Below are 19,971 nucleotides of genomic sequence, written 5' to 3'. Positions count from 1 at the left end.
TATAAATTTCATGAAATAAATAAATAAAAACCTTGCTAAAGATAAACCTAATTTTGCTTTAACCAATAGGCCTTCAGATAGAATCTTATCAAAAGATGAAACATATTATTTTGTTAAATAATACCATACCACCGGATAGTAAAAACTCTGTTTCCAGCTGGCCCTACTGCACTTGCTATGTCTGGAGGAATCCCATAGGGCTTATCAGACCCTTATGTTCCCCTGCCGCTTCTTCCTTGGCACAAGTGCAGAAAACTTGCCAGGCCATCACAGGAAATGGGAAGCACCTCTCAATCAAGGAACATGAACTGGGAGGGCTGGAGAAGCACACACCTATTTCGCATTCTCTAGGATACGGCCTAGGATACGGAGTGCCCATGCACGTATGCTCCAAGGGAAAATGGAAACAAAGCTCTACTGTGATCTACAAGATACCTCTGCACAAGGTTGTAGCACAAAAGCAGAACATGTTTTGTCACACATGGTTAATAATAATAATAATTTATTACTTATACCCCACCCATCTGTCTGGGCTTCCCCAGCCTATCTGGGTGGCTTCCAACAAAATATTAAAATTCAGTAATCCATCAAACATTAAAAGCTTCCCTAAACAGGGATGCCTTCAGATGTCTTCTAAAAGTCTGATAGTTGTTTTTCTCTTTGACATCTGGTGGGAGGGCGTTCCACAGGGCGGGTGGTTAAATATATTATAGTTTTGATTTATTTATGTGTTTATATAATATTTAACAATTCAAACAACTAATCATTCAGCAATTTGGAGATTTACTATTTTCATTGCTCTCAAAAATATCATGAACATAATTATTTTTTAAAAGGGCGAAATGTGTCCCTATTATTAACTTCTTAAACATAATCAATTATGATTTCCTGTGATACACTTTAATATAGGTTAAGTCAACAGCTATGCCAGAACAATAGCAAAACTGTGATTTTCTGTTAGCATTTCAATGACTCATATCCCCAGAGTTTAAGATCATAGTTCAAAGTAAAAGTGTCCTATTAAACACAAAACAAGTTTAACAATTCAAGTGAATATCCCTTTTAAACACAAGTTGCTTGAGATCGGCTTGCAGGTCTTCATCCCAGGATCCCAGTATATCCAAATATTTATGCTGGCAGGTCCACTATTTACTTTTCTAGAATATGGTAGTGTACAGTGAAAAATAGAAATTTATACATTTAAACCAAGCTGTATCTTTACATTTAACAAGTATCTCACATTCATTGTAAAACTAATTAATTTTATAACTCTGCAGAGTCTAGAAATCTAAAATTTAAATAAGCACAAAAACACTCAGTAGTCTTAAAAAGACAATTAAAGCTCTTTATAATACAAAAGCTATTACTACTTATGACAGGCCAACTTAGACAGGGGGTGGTATGCAATCTTAGACATACTCAGAGTGAAACCATCAAAATCAATGGACAGGTAACTTAAGTCCATTGATTTTAACAGGCTTACTCAAGAGTGTGAGTTGGATATCACCCAATGTTCCACCCTGCCTTGCAAAAACAGCACCTTTCTGTTTTGTCTTTTTCCATCAAGGTCGACTGTTTTTTATACAAGGTTTACTGGCAAACCTTCTCACAGTTTTACTAGTAAACATCTAGCACACATACTGAACACACCCCCTTTCCCCATTTAGGAGACCAAGGTAACACAGAACATTTAAAATAGGGATGAGGAACCTGTGTCCTTCCGGGTGTTGTTGGACTAACCACTGGTCCTGATGGCTGGGGATGGTGAAAGCTGGAGTCCAACAACATCTGCAGGATCACATGTTTCCCATGCCTTAACTGAAACACAGAAACACATTATTACAACAATCACTATATAAAAGAAAGACATATTTTTAATTTAAAAAACTAAAATAAAAGTTTTGATAATTAAGTTATTCAAATATATCACCCAGTACAGCTGCCTCATAACTGCAGAGCCATTGCCACGAACGGGCTATAGCTCAGTGGCAGAACACATAACTTGCATACAAAAGGTCCTAAATTAAATCCTTGGATCTCTAGGCAGGGCTGGAATACCGTAATTTCTTAAATGCTTGGGTTGATTTTTATGTCATCCCATCTCACAGTCTAGTCCTGCAGGCAATCAAATAATAATAATAATAATAATAATAATAATAATAATAATAATAATAATAATAATAATTTATTATTTATACCCCGCCCATCTGGCTGGGCCTCCCCAGCCACTCTGGGCGGCTTCCATAAAAACCAAAAATACAGTAAAATCACACGTTAAAAACTTCCCTGAACAGGGCTGCCTTAAGATGTCTTCTGAATGTCAGGTAGTTGTTTATTGCTTTGACATCTGCTGGAAGGGCATTCCACAGGGTGGGCGCCACTACCGAGAAGGCCCTCTGCCTGGTTCCCTGTAGCTTTGCTTCTCGCAATGAGGGAACCGCCAGAAGGCCCTTGGCGCTGGACCTCAGCGTCCGGGCAGAATGGTGGGGGTGGAGACGCTCCTTCAGGTATACTGGACCGAGGCCGTTTAGGGCTTTAAAGGTCAGCACCAACACTTTGAATTGTGCTCGGAAACATACTGGGAGCCAATGTAGGTCTTTCAAGACCGGTGTTATATGGTCTCGGCGGCCGCTCCCAGTCACCAGTCTAGCTGCCGCATTCTGGATTAGTTGTAGTTTCCGAGTCACCTTCAAAGGTAGCCCCACGTAGAGTGCATTGCAGTAGTCCAAGCGGGAGATAACCAGAGCATGCACCAAATCTTCTCACATTCAGCTACAACTTCAGAGTCCTTGTTAGGAATGGAAATACTTCAGAAAGCAAATACAGTGGAACCTCAGTTTTCAAACGTAATCCGTTCCAGAAGTCCATTCAACTTCCAAAACGTTCAAAAACCAAGAATCAAAGGGCTGTTGGCAAAGTAAACAGAGAAAAATGAGAAATGCGCCATGGAAGCCATTCGACTTTCGAGGTGCATTCGAAAACCGAAGCATTCACTTCTGGGTTTTTGGTGTTCGGCTTCCGAAACGTTCGGCGGCCAAGATGTTCGAAAACCAAGGTTCCACTGTGCATCACATAACTCAAAAGAGGCATGCTTAGATATGTATATCATTACAATGCCTTACCATAAAAGATTTAGCCCAGGAGCGACACAAGCATCACAATACCCATGAACTGGACAAAGAGCACCACAGGTGTGAGGAAAGACCATATGGGCCATAAAGAAATGTTAAAACTGGGAAAAGAAAGAGAGAGAAAACATGTAGCATATGTTGCAAGAAGGAGAGCATATTACAGTACAGGCAATTTGAGAACCAGCCAAATCCCAAAGTGAGACACGTTTCACAGTATATTTGAACTGAGAGACCATGAGAACATCCCTTTACACGTAGTCTCCAGAAGAAGAGGTGTACAATGTGCAGAAGATATCCACATATATTTGAAAATTATGTCTCAGTGTCCAGAGCCTTCAAGGCAAAGTTTTGTTATGGCACGTAGGACCCTGGCACCCCCAGGAGTGGACTGGCCACCTCCCCCATGGCTTAGGCAGGGAGAGCCCATCTACCTGCTTCCATGCCCAGAAGTGGACCATTGTTTCCTGCGTAATTGAAGCAATTCTCAGCCAGCCACACAAGACAGACAGGCAGCCATTGCATGTTTTCAGAAGAACAAATATGTGTGTGGTCTGCTATTGCTCCTATCTGGGGTCCATATGTAACACCTTTCCCTCATCATTTAACACACAGACTTTTTAGAAGCAATGCAAGCCTGTAAAACTAGTATCTCTTACCCACCAACTTACCAAACTGCTGCCGCAATAAAACTAGCTGTTGTTATAGGTATCAGCGCAGGGTAGGTGGCATCATAGTCCTCGATTCCATGATACCACTCAAGATATATTATGCAATAAAAGGCCACAGACAAACTGATAATCAATAAGCAGATGCCGAGTATAAACCACCAGCTGCAAGAGAAAGAGAAAATGTGCTTTGATAATGTTAAAAACAAAAATACATTGAATTTAACATTGCCTCAGATCAGATTATGCTCCAAGCCAGGCCTCTCTTAAGATGCAGGAAGCAACATACCTTATCTGCCTTCTGCTACTGCATCCAAATTTTGCAGTACTCCAACTTCTAACTGGCTCCCTATTGAGAAGAGGTCCTCACTTTCTGTGTGTGGAATTCTTAGACACGGGGCTTCTTTAATCAACAAAGTTGGCAGGCAGCACTGATTGTTCAGTCATTGTACGATAGGAGAGAAAGCAGAACAGGAGATGGGAAGGAAGGCTAGCTAGGGAATGGAAATTCTTAATAGGTTATCCAACTACTTTTTGCTAAGACACACGTGTCTGCTCATGCAGAACTAAAAGCAATGCTGGGATTTATCCTGACAGTGTGTAGGGGAGCCCTAAACAAAAAATGTCAAATTTCAATCACAAACCCTTTGAAGTAAGCAAAGGGTGCCAGATGCGGAGAAGCTCTCCTAAAATATAAACTCCACTCGTATTAGATGTTAGGACACATTTCTACACAAAACAGTGCTGGTTTCAGCTGGGTGTCTTACTGTATAAATAGAAAGGTATATGGGATGGGGGTTGAAGCATAGAGAGTATCTGATCTGAGAAAGCTGCACCAAAATTACTCCATATTTCTTTTATCAGATCAGAATAGGAGAAGACAATGAGGAACTGCCATTTTCACTCACTGCTGTTCTTAGCAACTAAGATGGATCCCTCCCCCTCACACAGATGTTTCAAGTGTTTTAAATTATATTTCTTACTGTTATGTTATACTGATTAAGCTACAATAAAGTTTAGGGAGAATCCAACTGACTTTGTACTGTAAATACCTTTGTGTAACCTCTACTTTTAAACCCTCCACCAAAAAACCCCACACCTCTTCTCCTTACCTTTCTTGCTGAATAATCTCTTTAACAATTTTAAAAAATTCAATGTAGTATGTAGTAGCTATTGATGCCAATATCCAGAATGCAGAGTGAATGTTAAGTCTGGGAAGCGGCTTCTCCTTCTTCTCTACGCTGGTAGTTTCAACTGTAAATAAAACCACCATTATTTTGCATACATCGTTAAACGAGACACCGTCTTACAGAAGTAAAACATGCACACCAGGTTTCTAAATCATTCTTTGTTGCAGTGCAAATGCCTATCACCTCATCCCAGTTGGCCTTGAAATCTACATGACTTCTCAATGCTCTGCTCATCTTAATCATAGGCATTTGGCAGCAGGGGGGTCTATTTATTCTGGTGCAGGCAAAGCAGGCTGTGCACTCAGTGCACATGGCTTGGGGACAAAAGTGGTAGTGGGTACATCTAAGTCATGTGGCAGAGGGACCTACCTGTGGAAAGGAAGGCGCAAAAAGGTGGGGGTTGAGTAACTCCTTCCTCCTTTCCCACACCCTTGCAGCCATTAGTTTATCACAAGTTCCCACTTGTCATAACATATTGTTGACAATATACTTTGCTGGCTGCCTGAAATACAGCAGAAACTATTATATGACAAGAAGTTAAGCCAATATATTACTACATATTTTCAGTGTAATAAATAAATCCATAAGTACATGGATGGCTTTGAACGTTCAGTAACCTCTAAGGTCTAAGGGGTTAAGTGTAGTTTGGGGTACTCCTGGATCCAAAAGGAGGCTGAGGAGGCTTTTGTGGCTAGGAATACTGTCCTAGCTTTAACTGGTCCAAAATGCAGCGGCTGGCTAGGGGTTCCATTTAGAACTCATGTAACACCTCTTTTAAAACAGCTGCATTAGTTGCCTGTAAGTTTCCAGGCTCAATTCAAGGGATTTAAAGTGACTTTGGTCACAGATACCTGAAAAAAACACCTCCTTCCCTACAAGACCCCCCTTAGGTGTTAAGAGAAGCAGAGTGTGCCCTCTTGATAGTTCCACTGCCCTCAGAAGTATGGGGTAGTGGCCTGGGAAGAGGACATTCTCTGGGCAGCCCCTAAGTTGTGGAATTCCCTCCCCACAGCTGGCATCTTCATTACACAGTATGCTGAAGGCACAGACCCGTCCTCTGACCTTTGACAGTTGATAGGACTGACCCAAGACATTTTGGCAACTGAGGAAGACCCCCAAATGGCTTCCCACACCCTGTCAGGGAAGAAGGGAGGAGTGAAGATCTACATCATGGGTGGGCCAGCCCTGATGGTCGAGACATGTATTTTAAGACCCACCCTATTCTTTTGACCTAACCTGTTGCCATATTTTTTAATGGCTGACCCGCCCTATGCTATGATGAAGGGTGAGTAATATATCAGAAAAAGGACAAAAGCCATTCACTTCCAGAGCTGGGCCCAGGCATGTGACCTCCTTTACCGGATCAGGGAACCCCTTCAGGAGGGGCTGTCTTCAACACTTCCACTCAGCACGACTCCTTGCCATGGTGAGTCATCCATTGCCCTTTAGCAACGATAGCTAGCCAAACCTCACCTTTCATCCTCTGCTTGGAGCTGGGAGATAAAAGCAAAGGTATCCCTCGTGAACACACTGAGCTATGAAGCTACGGAGGGTGATCCTCACCCAGGGAACAGGAGATAAAACTGAAGCTCTTGGCATAGGGAGCAGCAGAAGTGACCTGAGAAGCGTCTCCTCTGCCCAGCGCAGAAGCAAGTCCTCTGAAAGGGACGCTGGAACAGGGTGGTAGGTGGCAAGGGCATTTCAAGCAGGAGCGCCAGCCACAGCTCAACGCTGGGCTTGCCAAACAATCCTAGCTTCCCTCTTTGGCTCTGATGACAATGGCCGGTGCTGGGTGGCAGAGTGCTGGTCCTCCAAGACGTACCCTCGGTGCACCAGCGGACCGACACCTTGGCTGCCTCTGAGTGGTGGGTGGCAGCGGCGCTGCAAGGGCCGCAGCCACTGACCACCACACAAGCAAGCCCCTTAGCCTTCCTCACCCCCCTGGAGCCAGAAACGAGGGCAGGGTATGCCTAGTGAGGCTAAAACCCCTCTTCCAAGACCAGCTTGGAAGGTCCTCAAAGCTGCGCTGGGATTCCAAGGGCCTTGATGCATTTCATGCGCAGGTCCTGTTTCATGGCCTTATGCACACCTAAATGCATCTGCTTGACCTCCCCAAAAGCCCTCTGTGGCTTGGGTCCAAGCTGCCTGAAATACTGCCTGCCCTGCCAGGGCTCTGAGATCTTTTGGGGAGGCCCATCTCTCAGTCGCGCCCCCCCCCCCTCGGTGGGGAAAAGGGAGAGGGTCTCCTCAGGGGGAGGCAACTCCCAGGCAACTTTGGAACTCCCTGCCTGGAGAAGTGGATGGCTCCCTCCTTGGCCGCCGCCTTATCCCTGTCATTTTTATTATTGCAGTTGTTTGTATGGTTTTAACAGCACACCCACATATGTAGTTTTGATTCTATCGGCGTGTAACTTTTTTTTTGCAATGATAGCTACTCCACCCCCCCCCGAGGTTTTTAGATGTTCCTACTTTTATCCTGGGTTCCCGTCAGGGAAAATGGCGGGCTATGAATTATAAATGCACAGTAATAATTCCAGGTGCTCAGCTCGCGCACAGGCGCATTTACCCCGGAGCAAGCGCCGCGGCTCAAAGCGAGATTTACTTCCGAGTAGGCACGCGGGGGGGGGGCGGGGAGAGCGAGCCCCGCGCCCATTATTCATCCCGCGCTTTATTTTGCTCCACTTCCCGGCTCATCAAGGCCGGCTCCTCCCGGGCGGCCTTCCTTCCTTCCTTCCCTCCTAAGCGGGGAGACCTACCGGCCTCGCCCGGGCCCGGCGGAGGCGGCGACTGCTGCTGCTGCTGCCCCCCGAGATGCCGCCTGAGCCTCAGCCGCGGATCGCGCTCCTCCTCCTCCTGCAGCTCCTCCATCTTGGGGGCCGCGGAAGCGAGCCGAGCCGAGCAGGAAGGGAGGCTGGATGGCGGCGGCGGCGGCTGCTTTGCCCGGGATCCGCCCGCCCGCTCCCCCGCCTTCCCTCCGGCCGGGCGGGCGAGAGAGAGATTCCCTGGGGAAGCCGGGGCCCGAAATCGGGTCCTTCGCGCCCTCGGTGGAGTCAGAAAACACTCAGTCCCTCAGGAAACAAAAAAAGACCCCCGCCAATATTCCCCTCAGAGCGGTTCGCGCGAAGCGGGAAAAGTGAAAACTCCACCTCGCCGCCTCGGAACGTTAAAAGGCTGAAACGGACCGAGGCTTTTTAAGAATCTAATCTTTCTAAGCTAAAGCTGCTGCTCCGTGGTATTTTCTATCCTGCAGTTCGAGGCAGCGTTTTTATATATATAATTTTTATAATATTTTCTGTTTTACAGTTTTAAATACTCATTTTACATTCTTAAGATATCAATGACCTCCCTTCTTCTCTTTCCATTGTTCATTTTACATATCACAAATCCCTGCATATTTTACAAAAACTATACCATCCGGTATTCCATTATTGCATCCATCAAAAACACAACTATTTCCCATATATTCAATAGATGTTTTCCAATCTTCTTTAAACGTACGTTCTTCTTGTTCTCTTATTCTATATGTTAAGTCTGCATGTTGTGCATATTCTGTCAATTTAAGTTTCCATTCTTCTTTGGTTGGGACCTCGCTCATTTTCCTTTTTTGGGCTAACAAAACGTGTAACAGTTATGTTACTACCACAGTAGTAACATAACTGTTACACGTTTTGTTACTACCACAGTAGTAACATAAATAAATAACCTGTTTTGACACCCTGGGAATTTCAGTCTGAATTATCCCCAACAGGAAGGACTCTGGTTTTGGGGAGGAAAGTACTTTTAAACAATTTTTTCAATTCATTATGGATTATTTCCCAATACTCTTTTACCCTTTTTACAAGTCCACCACATACGAAAGAATGTTCCCGTCAGCTCTTTGGAGAGACAGCATTTTATCATGGCGCCAACCCAGCTAGGTTGCGGGGAGAGCGACAGGTCTGAGGTCGCAGGGAGCTCAGTGGGTGAGCGGGGATTTGAACTTGGGTCTCTCTGGACCCAGGCTGACACTGACCACTATGCGACACTTTGCAAAGGACTTTTTTTTAAAAAAAAAGATATTTCCACCAGGAAGTAACGGGATTTATTGGGGCCTCGGTTTGCATGGACTGGGTCCTGGGATGCCCTCAGACCTCTGCCGCAGTCACTTGAATTTTGATTTCCCAGTGCTGGGGAAAGAGAGTTTGTTATCGCCAACTTTTGAAGCTTTTGGCTATTGGTCAGTTTTGCCTCAGTGAGTCTTGAATGCCTTAGGTCCAAGTCTAGTGCCATTCCTGAGTGATTGACATACACAAATTGGATACTGGCAGTTGCTTTGTATACATGTGTGGATACTGGTCTGTAATGGGCGATGAAGATCGGGGGGGGGGGCACTGCTTCCTGTCATCTCAGAACATATTCAATAAACAGAGCAAGTGACTGAAAATGATGTTTTAGATTTAACCCCTCTAAGTTGCCTGTTAGGCTCTGCTGCTTTTTCTCCAACCTCTAGCCATCCCTTGAAGGTGAGAAAGGGACATCTCCAACTGCTGGGCCAGTTCCAACCTAGCAGCTGTTACTAGGTGGATAATTAGTTCCCCACAGAACACATTTGGGGCACAAATTCTTAGGGAAATTGAAATGATTGGCCGCTCACTGGTCCTAGATCCCAAACTGTGTCTTCTCTCGATCTTTTCAGGAAGAAATGCCGACTTTGCCTTAAAACCTTGGAAAAAAATAATGCTGCCACATTTGCTGCCACCACCAACACTCTTATCTTCTTAAATAACCTTTCTCTTACTTTCAGAGTTCACCTGTCCATAGAATATAGATTTCAGAAACTGCTAGCTTTATTTTATTTTTTAAATTTTGATGCAACTTTCCATGTAGTTCATCTTGTCTTACTAAGAAACAGAAATAACACTTAGCATATAGCATTTCAGTGTTCAAAGTACTTCACACATGCTATGCTGTTCTGCCTGTAGTTACCTTTAATCCTGCCATTGCTTGAAGGGGTTTGGGTTAGTATACTGTATATGGCAGGCTTCCTCAATCTCGGCCCTCCAGATGTTTTTGGCCTACAACTCCCATTATCCTTAGCTAGCAGGACCAGTGGTCGGGGATGATGGGAATTGTAGTCTCAAAACATCTGGAGGGCTGAGGTTGAGGAAGCCTGGTATATAGTATCCCGTTTTATTCTCACAACCGCCCTGCAAAGGAAGGAGGCTGAGAAAGTGACTAGTCAAAGGTTAGTGAGCTTTGTGGCTGAGCAGGGATTTCAAGTCCAACACACTAGTTGCTACACCACTCTTGACTCTCTAATCCTTTAATCTGCAGGTTTTCAACCTTTTTGAGTCCACAGGGGCCTGGGAAGAGGATGCCCCCAGCCTTCGTGGCCCAACGGAGACTGCCCAGAGGTGAACGTGAAGCCAGCACCTTGCTCACCTTGGAAGGCAGCAGTGAGCGCCACCAGGCCAGCAGGGCAGAAAGCCTCCTCTTCAGCACAGAGGAGGGAGGGAAGGAAAGAGGGACAGAGGCCAGAGTTGCCTGCAGCACTCTTGACCATCATTCAAGGCACCCCAGGGTGCCAGGGCATACTGGTTGAAAACCACTGCTTTAATCTATAGTCGATGTAATTTTTCTCTTCAAGGCAAGACAATGGGAAAGCATTATAAAAGGCCAGAAATAGACATTTGTGACTTGGACTACAGACAGACTGTGTTGGGTATAACTGGGGATCACAAAGCCGTTATAAGTCACTGAACTTCTAAAAGAAAGGCAAAGACAACCGGACATGTCAAGGGAAAGCTGCATTTTCATAGGGTTTCCCATCCTTTACAACAAATGTGGAATAAAACTAAAAATGAACAAATCAATATAGAAAACCGCTGAAGATTTGTATTTTGGGGAAAATTATTATTATTATTATACGATCTCATTTCTTTTACTGATTTATTTCATCATTTCTATCCTGCTTTTCTAAGAAATAGCCAATGCAAATTGGTAACCAGAACAAATGGTTTAAGATGCATGCTTTGATCTTCCTGTTCAAACATCCCAACATCAGCAGGTTGGACCAACTGAGTTTCCAAACACTCTCCAAAAGCAGCCCAAGTAATCTAATCTGGTGCTGACCAGGGCATGAATGATTGTGACCAGGAATGATTTATCAAGGTGCTCACGCACCAACCAAAGCTGGCAAAAGATTCTGACCATCCAGGAGCAAGGCTGGATCCTGAAGAACCCCAAAACTGCGAACTTGCTTCTTTAAGGGCCTGTGTAGATACACAAATTCCTAGGTTGCCAGGATCCTGACCTGGCAATGCTTCCAATCTACCTGGATTAAGCTTCAGTTTTCTCTCTTATCCACTCCAAAACTCTTACCAGTTAAGAACTTCTATGGCATCCCTGTGATCAAAACAGAGAAACAAGAAACAGAGGGTTATCCACACTTCCTTTTGTACTGTGTTTATACTATTATAAACTCATATTATTTACTATTCATGGAGCCTTCTCAATTAGAAATAGAAGCTTGTTACTCAATTGAACTTGATCACAGAAGACCCTCTAGAAACAAGATTAGGACATTCTAAACCAACTCTATGTGAACTGACTGGGTAGACAGGTGGTGCCCTTTCCAAATGATAGAAACAACTTGCATGAGGAGGGATGCCTTTCACAAAAAGAGAATCTGTTTTGAAAGACAAATGCCACCCCTGATTAAGAGCTCTGTAGTGACGATTATTGCATTGCTCTAGCATCTGTACATTTTGATGCAGAAGAACGTCAAGAGTTCAGTAGGTGCCAAGGAGTCAAATTTTAGATGGGATCGGAAGTGGTGCCAAGTCCAAGGCGGGCAAGCATGAACTTCTAAGCACAGCAAACACACAAAGAGTGTTTAATCCATGGACAGTTTAATCCAAGGCATGCCGGAAATCAGGTTCTGTAAGAAGGGGAGGGGTCAGAGGATGCACATAGTTTGGCCCTGCAAGTCAGAGGAGTCTCTTAAGATGTTTGGTGTGGTTTACATGGTTGCCTCCTCTCCATTTTCTCTTTACAACAACCCTGTGAGATAGGTTGGGCTGAGAGACATTGATTGCCTCAAGGTCACCCAATGAGCTTCATGGCTGAGTGGGGATTCGAACCCTGATCCCCCAGGTCATAGTCCAGCACACTAACCATTGCACCACACTGGCTCTCAGTTATATTTGGGGTAGACCTCAAAGGAATGGGGCCTTTAGACAGGGAGCTTAGTCTTCCTCACACCTCAAAAGGTCTCAAAAGAGTTCAGGCTAGTTCCACAAGGCCAACCTTGCCCTACTCCCTGGGGCACTTCTAGAAGGGCTAGCTGATTCAGAACCAAATGTGTAATATCTACCTACCTCATAGGGAAGAATAGCATTCATCAGATGTGGTAGCTTTGCTGGGACAGCCCCATCCACCTGCTTCCCCTCTCCCTACCCAGAGTATTCACAGTTCAGATCTACTGTGGAAAGTTCATTCACCCATGTCTTTCCTCCAAAATGTTTCTCATGGTCGTGGTGGCTGCTTCTCTGTGGAAGGTGGAGTCTATTTGTTTGCACACCTGGCTGGAGCAAGGTAGCTCAGACTACAGCTGGGGTTTTTTAAAGGAAAAATGCAAATGGCAAGTGCACCATTCCTGAATAGTTGCAGAACAAGTGGAGAGGCAGGCAGGGTATTTATTTATCACATTTACATCCCACCTTTTTGTCCAGGGTTCTCCCCCTCCTCCTTTAATCTCCACAGCTGTGAGGGAGGCTAGGCAGAGAGGCAGTGACAGGCCTCCATGGCCACTCAGGGAGCTTCATGGTCTTTCCCAGGTCCTAACCAAACTTGCTGAACATAAAATGGAAGACTGGTATAAAGAGGTGTTTGATATAGCTATTACTGATAAATTAACGTGCTATTAAGGTAAGACGGGGAATACGCAGGAGAAATTATTTTGAGGAGATATGGAAGGTGTTTGAAGAATTTGTACTGTTAAAACGGAAAGGGATCAAACCATCGCAAGAGGTGTTGAAATTTTGGGAGGTTGTATAGTTACAATAGAATGGTCTCCGGGGTGGGGTGCACATTTTTATTTATTTCTATTTATTATTATTACTTTGTCAAAAAACAAACAAACAACTCACTAACTGTCACAGCACACTGGTAGGTTGAGGTCACACAGCTCACACTTTCAAACCAAGGGAACCGGCAACTCATAATGGCTGCCTCCTGCATGTTTTTGCAGCGTTAGCAGCACCAAAGTGACCTCTCTAAGGTGCAAGCTTAGGTAGTGTTTCTGGAGGTCCTGGGCTGCCCAGACTACAGTACCCCACTCTTGTCCTTGCTGATGTGGTCCAAAGGGAAGCAGAGCAATGCATGTGGCACCAGCTTGGATGCAGGAGTTGCCAGAAGGAGGCACACAAGATGCCACCCAAACGACTTTGGGACTCCTCTCAAGATTTGTGCAGGATTTACTCCTTGGCCTTTTCTTCTTCCAAAGATGTCCCTCAAGGATAAGTGGACATCAAGGGTAAGTGGACAATAAGGTGGACAATATTTGGGAGAAATGTCATCTGAACTGTCAGAAACAAAAGAAACAAAAGAATGAGTGAATTCTGTCAATGTCATAGGAAAAGGCAACTGCAGACGCACCCCTGGTCTGAATCAGGCAGAATGTAAAAGTGAAAGACTAATACCAGTCATTGCTGCAAGATGAAGACTGAATGGCAGATACAGACCACCCAAGGAAGTCACCACCAGCACTCGCCTCCAAAAGGCATAAGTTCTGCAAAACATAAAACAGAAAGGTTGTTAGAAATTGGCAAATTTCAAAAAATAGTTGATGGACCATGTCTGAAGGAATCTCATGGGGCCTGCTCCTTCATTTCCCCCTCCCTCAAAAGAAAGGGGGGGAAACAAACCCTTGGGGGCCCTGATAGTCTCTTCTTTAGACAAATGTGTGGAGGACAAGGACGATGGAGTTAGGTATGTTTAGCCTGGAAAAGAGGAGACTGATATGGAAAAGAGGAGAGATATGATAGCCATCTTCAAATATCTCAAGGGCTGTCACATGGAAGCTTGTTTTCCCCTCCTCTGGCATGTAGGACTTGAACCAATAGCTTCAAGTTACAAGAAAGGTGATTCCAACCAAACATCAAGAAGAATTTTCTGACAGTAAGAGCTCTTCAACAGTGGAACAGACTCTCTTGGGAAGTGGTGGACTTCTATTCCTTGGAGGTTTTTAAGAAGAGGCTGGATGGCCATTTGTCATGGATGCTTTAGCTGGGATTCCTGCATTGCAGGGGAGGGGGTTGGATTTAGACCCTAGTTGTTCCAGCTCTACCTCCACTGTCAGATGCAATTTGCCTCTGAATACCACTTGCTATACATCGCAGGTGGGCAGAGTGCTCCTGCCCAGCTTACAGTCTTTTCACAGGCACCTGGTCAGCCGCTGTGAGGACAGGATCCTGGAGTAAAAGAGCCATTGGCCTCATCCAGCAGCATCATGCTATGTTATTATGTTCTCCCTAGCCTTCCCCTCAGGGAAAACAATGATTGAGCTTACACATTTCCCCCACCTCTTGCAGGAAGGCCAATTGCATGACTCCTTGGCAACATACCAAGGGGTCCAGAAATCAAACCCTGTGTAGGATTGTTGAAAGATCTATGTTTTTCTATCTTTAGTCCAAGCAGGATAAAAGGATGGCAAGGCAGCAGTCTCCAAATGTGTGAAGGGCTGTCATGAAGAAGATGGAACCATCATGCAGTTCCAGAGGGCAAGACTAGGACCAATGGGTGGAAATTGCAGGGAAGAAGATTAAACTAAGCATTTGAACAACGTTCCTGCTGGTAAGAGCTGTCTGGCAGTGAACAGGTTTCCTTAGGAGGTAACGGGTGCTTCGTCACTGGAGGTATTTAAGCAGAGGCTGGACAACCATCTCTCTGGGAGTCTATAGCTGCACTACAGAATCTGCATTAAGCAGGAGGCTGGACTCAGTCACTTTCCAACTCTGATTCTAAGAATGGTAAGATGTAAAAGACCACGTCTCACCAACCATCTTCTCTGAAGCAACTGGACCAGAGGACCGGAGCTGCGTATATCTCCTTGTGTTGTGCATCTTGGAGATAAGTGATTAGTAATTAATTATTAATTATGAACTTGGGGACAGCTAGTTAATGGTAGCTCATTAAGACATCAAAAATACATTTTGCCTTATCTGTGGGCATTTTTCTTTTCACTTAAAACATTTGAACACACAGAGGCAGGCGCTTATCAGTACACCATCTGTTGAAATGCAACCAGATGCTAGAATCCAACCTAAGTTGGACATTAAACAACCTGTTGCGTTCAAGTGAGAATTCTCAAGTGTGTATTAAATTACTTTGCAACCCTGAACTGACCCTTTAAGGAGTAGACAGTAAATAATGGTGCGCTTGAGGCAAGGAATGTGCTAGCTATAAACATGTGTGCATTTGAACTGGATGAGAGGAGAGGCAAAGGCAAAGCAACTGTAAAGCTAAAGAGCTTGGGAAATTTGAAAAGGGGCATTGTACAATATTGTGATCTAGTCCACACTATTTGCTTACAAATAGTAAAAATAAGATCAGTGCAAAGTTTGTAGCAAATCTTCATAGAATTGTAGAATTCTAAAGTTGGAAGGGACCCTGAGTGTTATCTAGTCCAACCCCCTGCAATGCAGTAAATATAAGTTTCTCCATTTAGGCAGAAAGAACCAGCTGCATAAATATAGGATGGGGGACACCTGGCTTGCAAGCAGTACAAGTGAAAAGGATCCGGGGTTCTTGATGGACCACAAGCTTCACCTGAGCCAACAGTGTGATGCAGCAGCAAAAAAAGCTAATGCTATTTTAGGCTGCATTAACAGAAGTATACTGTCCAGATCAAGGGAAACCATGGTACCACTCTATTCTGCCTTGGTCAGACCACACCTGGATTATTGTGTCCAGTTCTGGGCACCATAATTTAAGAAGGATGTTGACAAGCTGGAACATGTGCAGAGGAGGGTGACCAAGCTGATCAAGGGTCTAGAAACCACAGCTTATGAGGAGCTCTTGAAGGAGCTGGATATGTTTAGCCTGGAAAAGTGGAGACTGAGAGGAGATATGATAGACATAGGAAGACAGAGCAAGCGCCAAAGAGCAATGTTCATTTCCAGGCATTCCTCATTCCTGCCTCAGGACCCAGAATTATTACACTTCAGAAGTGTGTTAAAACTCCCAAATTTCACATCTGAGACTAAAAACACCCTTCTTGTTGATAAGAGGAAGGTAAATGAGGAAAGGAAAGTCTTTCATGGTTTTGCAAAAGTTTCCAAATATCCCTCATGGCATATTTTTCACTGAGTAAAAAAGCCTGAGGAATAATTGTGTAATCTGTGAAAAATATTGCTGAATGGAGAAAGGACTGCCTTTCACCACAATAACCATTCACCTACCTTTCAAGAATTGCTCACCTCAGTTGCCTTTAGCGTGTCTTTTTTTTAAAAAATAAGACATGCAAAGCGTTGTTGTTGTTACAATATAGAAATATAAATTTTAAATACTATATGAGAAAATGCAATTTAAAATAGACCGAAACCTTTAAATCTAATCCCAATAATGGGGCCTTTCCGGAGTCCAGACCCTTAGTTCTCAGGGTAGGGTGTAAAGGTGTAAAGACAGTGATTCTATTCCTCCAAGGAGCTCAGGAAACAACACACAGGCTTCTTCCACTTTATCCTCACAAAAGCTTGGTGGAGAAATAGGGACCAGCCCAAGGTCTACCAAGGCTAGTGTGGATTTGGGCTAAGGATTCACTGGTCCAGCTTAAACACTCTGGCTCACAGATGAGCTGTTAGTTGCCACAGGTGATGCATTTTGCTGACACTTCCCAGTCCAGTTCTGGTTGTTTCCCAAGTGAGGCAGGAAAGACATCTTGAATATAACATGCATTAGACAGAAGAACCTAAAATTCTTCTACTCTGCCTCCACAGTTGGAGGCTGCATTGCTTCTAGATACCAGTTGCTGGAAGAGGACCCTTGTGCTTGGAACCTGCTGGCTTTGATTTTATCAGTGCATGACCAGGCTATCGCTTACCACTCCACTAGTGGCTGAGATGTGGGGTGCTCCCAAGCTGCATTCCTAATCCTTCAGAGAGCGATAAAGATCCCATTCGGGACACACAACTCGCCTATTTCCCAGACATGGGAACCATTCACTGACAGAGCCTCTGTCTTCCTAGGATTCAAGCACAGTTTCTTGGCCCTAATAGATATGGCATGGAGAAATAGAGCTGTGTGTGTTTTCGGTGTATTCACAACACTTTGCTCCAAAACTTCTAATGACCACTCCCTATGGTTTCATTTAGATGTTAAATCGTACTGAAGAGATAACAGTATCCCGTGGAACCCCAGAATACAAGTGCCAAGGGTTGGTTTCTCTCATTCATCAGCATGACCAAGGTTGATTCAGCTCAGCAAGTGGGTCTGAGCCCGGATCTAAATAATCAGTCTCATCCAGCAATCCCTGCTCCACAACCACCCTTGGCACCACCTTTGCCAAGAAAGGGGTGTTGGCAAGTGATCTATGGTCCTTACACTCCATTGGGTCCAGAGTGGGCCCAACTTTGTAAGTATTTACTTAGCACAAATCAAACGTCAGCTGCCTCTCTATTTTTACCAGTAGCAAAATCAAGTGTGTGTTTTATGGTGGAAGACAAGGAAACTCTAACAAAAGTAGATTGTCTTTTTAAGGGATTCACCTGAGAGGAGAAGCTCATTGTTTAAGGAAGTGAAAAATGAATGAAAGGGTAACGTGGGTAGGTAATGCAAATATATATTTGCTTACATATAATTACTTGCCATTATATAACACTGTCGAGTGTTCAAAACACTTGATTATGTTAGTATCCCTATATGGAGGCAATTCAATAGGGAGTCAGAAGAAGGATATCTTTTGAACCAAATGCATTTTCTGTTTGCTGTAATAATAGTCCTTGCATGCAAATTGCCCTGTGCATAAGCAGAAAGTGTTTCTGTGGAGGTAAAGGGCTTCCCCTTCTAACCAAAACCCTCCTCATGCTCTTGAATTCTCCTCTGATCACCAGGAACAGCTTTTCCAGGAAAAGAGGAGCTATAGCACACCCTCTGCCATTTCTCTGATGAAAATAGGGATGTCCTGTTTCATCCACATCACCATGTTTTTATTATTTATACCTTGCCCATCTGACTGGGTTGCCCCAGCCACTCTGGGCGACTTCCAGCATATACAAAAACATAATAAAGCATTAAACATTAAAACTTCCCTATACAGGAGTGCCTTCAGGTGTCCTCTAAAGGTTACTTATTTCCTTGGTTCCAGTGGTGGACTTCCATTTCATGCGGCTCAAAGTAGCTGTTTTACTACAAAGGAATTTCAGAAATAGACTGGAAAGAGAAGCTGCTGAATTGCAACTTATCACCAAACTTAAAACCATGGAGAGACCTGGTCTGAACAAAGACCTTGTATTCTTATCTCATTATACATGACAAAGCCATTTTTCACCTTCTCACCCCTTGCTTTTTCCTGTAAGACCTATTGCAGTCGTTAAGAGTCGTCAACAGGCTCATCACAGTTATCTGCCAATCACCCATTCCCACCATCCTTCTGAGTAATACCCCTCCCCACCTTCTCACTATATAGAAGGGTCTGATGACTTCTGTTTCAGTGTATCTGAAGAAGTGTGCATGCACACAAAAGCTCATACCAAGAACTAACTTAGTTGGTCTTTAAGGTGCTACTGGAAGGATTTTTTTTTATTTCCTTGGCTCGGGGCTTGCATAACTCTAGAGTCTCCAACATTTCTCCAATGAAAATAGGGGTGATGTAAGGAAAAGTGGGGCATTCCGGGTTCAAATTGGAAACCGGGACAGCTTCTGTTAATCCGGGAGTGTCCCTGGAAAATAGGGACACTTGGAGGGTCTGCTATAGTTGGAAGGGTAGTGGAAAAGCCCCAGTGTGCAGCACCACAGCACCACTATGTTTGGACATAGTTGTGTCCAAACTATTCTGTCTCTGTCTTTGTCCCACTCAGTGGCGTAGCGTGGGTTGTCAGCACCCGGGGCAAGGCAAGTAATTTGTGCCCCCTAACCCGTGGATTTGCACCCCCTAACCCATGGATTTGCGCCCCCTAACCCTAACCCCCAGATGTTGTGCCCGGTGCGGCCGGCCCCCCCTGCACCCCCACGCTACGCCACTGGTCCCACTGCACTTTTGATAACATCATTTATACTTTTCTATTTGCTAGTAGTGGAGCGCCTAGGTTTCAAGCAAAATATGGCAAATCTGTAAATTAACAGCGATTTTTTAAAAACCAAAACAGAACGGAACAAAACTGGCACAAGAAGGACTTCTAAGCTACTAGGATCTTCAGATTGTGGAGATTGATGAGCCCTGGAATGTTATTGGAGGGGAAAATTAACTCTCTTTATATCCTCCTGAGAGAGATAAAGGTAAAGGTACCCCTGCCCGTACGGGCCAGTCTTGCCAGACTCTAGGGTTGTGCGCTCATCTCACTCTAGAGGGCGGGAGCCAGCGCTGTCTGCAGACACTTCCGGGTCACGTGGCCAGCGTGACAAGCTGCATCTGGCGAGCCAGCGCAGCACACGGAACACCGTTTACCTTCCCACTGGTAAGCGGTCCCTATTTATCTACTTGCACCCGGGGGTGCTTTCGAACTGCTAGGTTGGCAGGCGCTGGGACCGAACAACGGGAGCGCACCCCGCTGCGGGGATTCGAACCGCCGACCATGTGATCGGCAAGTCCTAGGTGCTGAGGCTTTTACCCACAGCGCCACCCGCGTCCCTTCCTGAGAGAGATACTGGGGATTTAATAAGGGAGTATTAAAAGGAAACATTTTTTCAATATAACTTTAAAGAATCTGCAGCAGGATGATTTTAGTGCATTTAACTCCAAGCCACGCCATGGCGTGATGTGGTATAAGTCTTCTCCTGTCACTTCAA

At 44.6% G+C, this 19,971-nt stretch overlaps 1 protein-coding gene across 5 annotated transcripts; it reads right to left on the bottom strand.

Annotated features, from left to right (window-relative positions):
- Positions 1 to 485: 485 nt before the first annotated feature.
- On the bottom strand, positions 486 to 7,961 carry TMEM128 (transmembrane protein 128). 5 transcript variants are annotated; one of them, XR_014555161.1, is made up of 6 exons: positions 7,743 to 7,961; positions 4,909 to 5,050; positions 3,800 to 3,961; positions 3,123 to 3,232; positions 1,711 to 1,818; positions 486 to 1,157 (listed from the first exon to the last, which is right to left on the bottom strand). XR_014555161.1 is itself a non-coding variant. In XM_083698475.1 (5 exons), exons 1-4 carry the CDS (start codon positions 7,852 to 7,854, stop codon positions 3,133 to 3,135), a joined length of 516 nt encoding a protein of 171 aa, XP_083554601.1. In that variant the 5' UTR covers positions 7,855 to 7,960; the 3' UTR covers positions 486 to 1,157; positions 3,123 to 3,132. The 5 variants fall into 5 exon arrangements, 4 of the variants coding, with proteins under 4 accessions (XP_083554601.1, XP_083554602.1, XP_083554603.1 ...); XM_083698475.1 differs by lacking the exon at positions 1,711 to 1,818 and having other exon boundaries at positions 7,743 to 7,960; XM_083698476.1 differs by lacking the exon at positions 486 to 1,157 and having other exon boundaries at positions 1,332 to 1,818.
- Positions 7,962 to 19,971: the final 12,010 nt, after the last annotated feature.

Source organism: Podarcis gaigeae (assembly GCF_964106915.1).
Source record: "Podarcis gaigeae genome assembly, chromosome: 9".
In the NCBI taxonomy this organism is placed as follows: Eukaryota; Metazoa; Chordata; class Lepidosauria; order Squamata; family Lacertidae; genus Podarcis; species Podarcis gaigeae.
The sequence above is the reverse complement of the archived record's forward strand: the minus strand, read 5'-3'. Positions and strand labels throughout refer to the sequence as shown.

Excerpts from the sequence above, each read along its gene's own strand:
- TMEM128 (XM_083698476.1), bottom strand. The coding sequence starts at position 7,854 with ATGGAGGAGCTGCAGGAGGAGGAGGAGCGCGATCCGCGGCTGAGGCTC. Across the intron at positions 5,051-7,742 it reads GCCGGGCCCGGGCGAGGCCG|TTGAAACTACCAGCGTAGAG; the intron begins GTAGGTCTCCCC and ends TTTTATTTACAG. Across the intron at positions 3,233-3,799 it reads TTTATTGCGGCAGCAGTTTG|TTTTAACATTTCTTTATGGC; the intron begins GTAAGTTGGTGG and ends TTCTTTTCCCAG.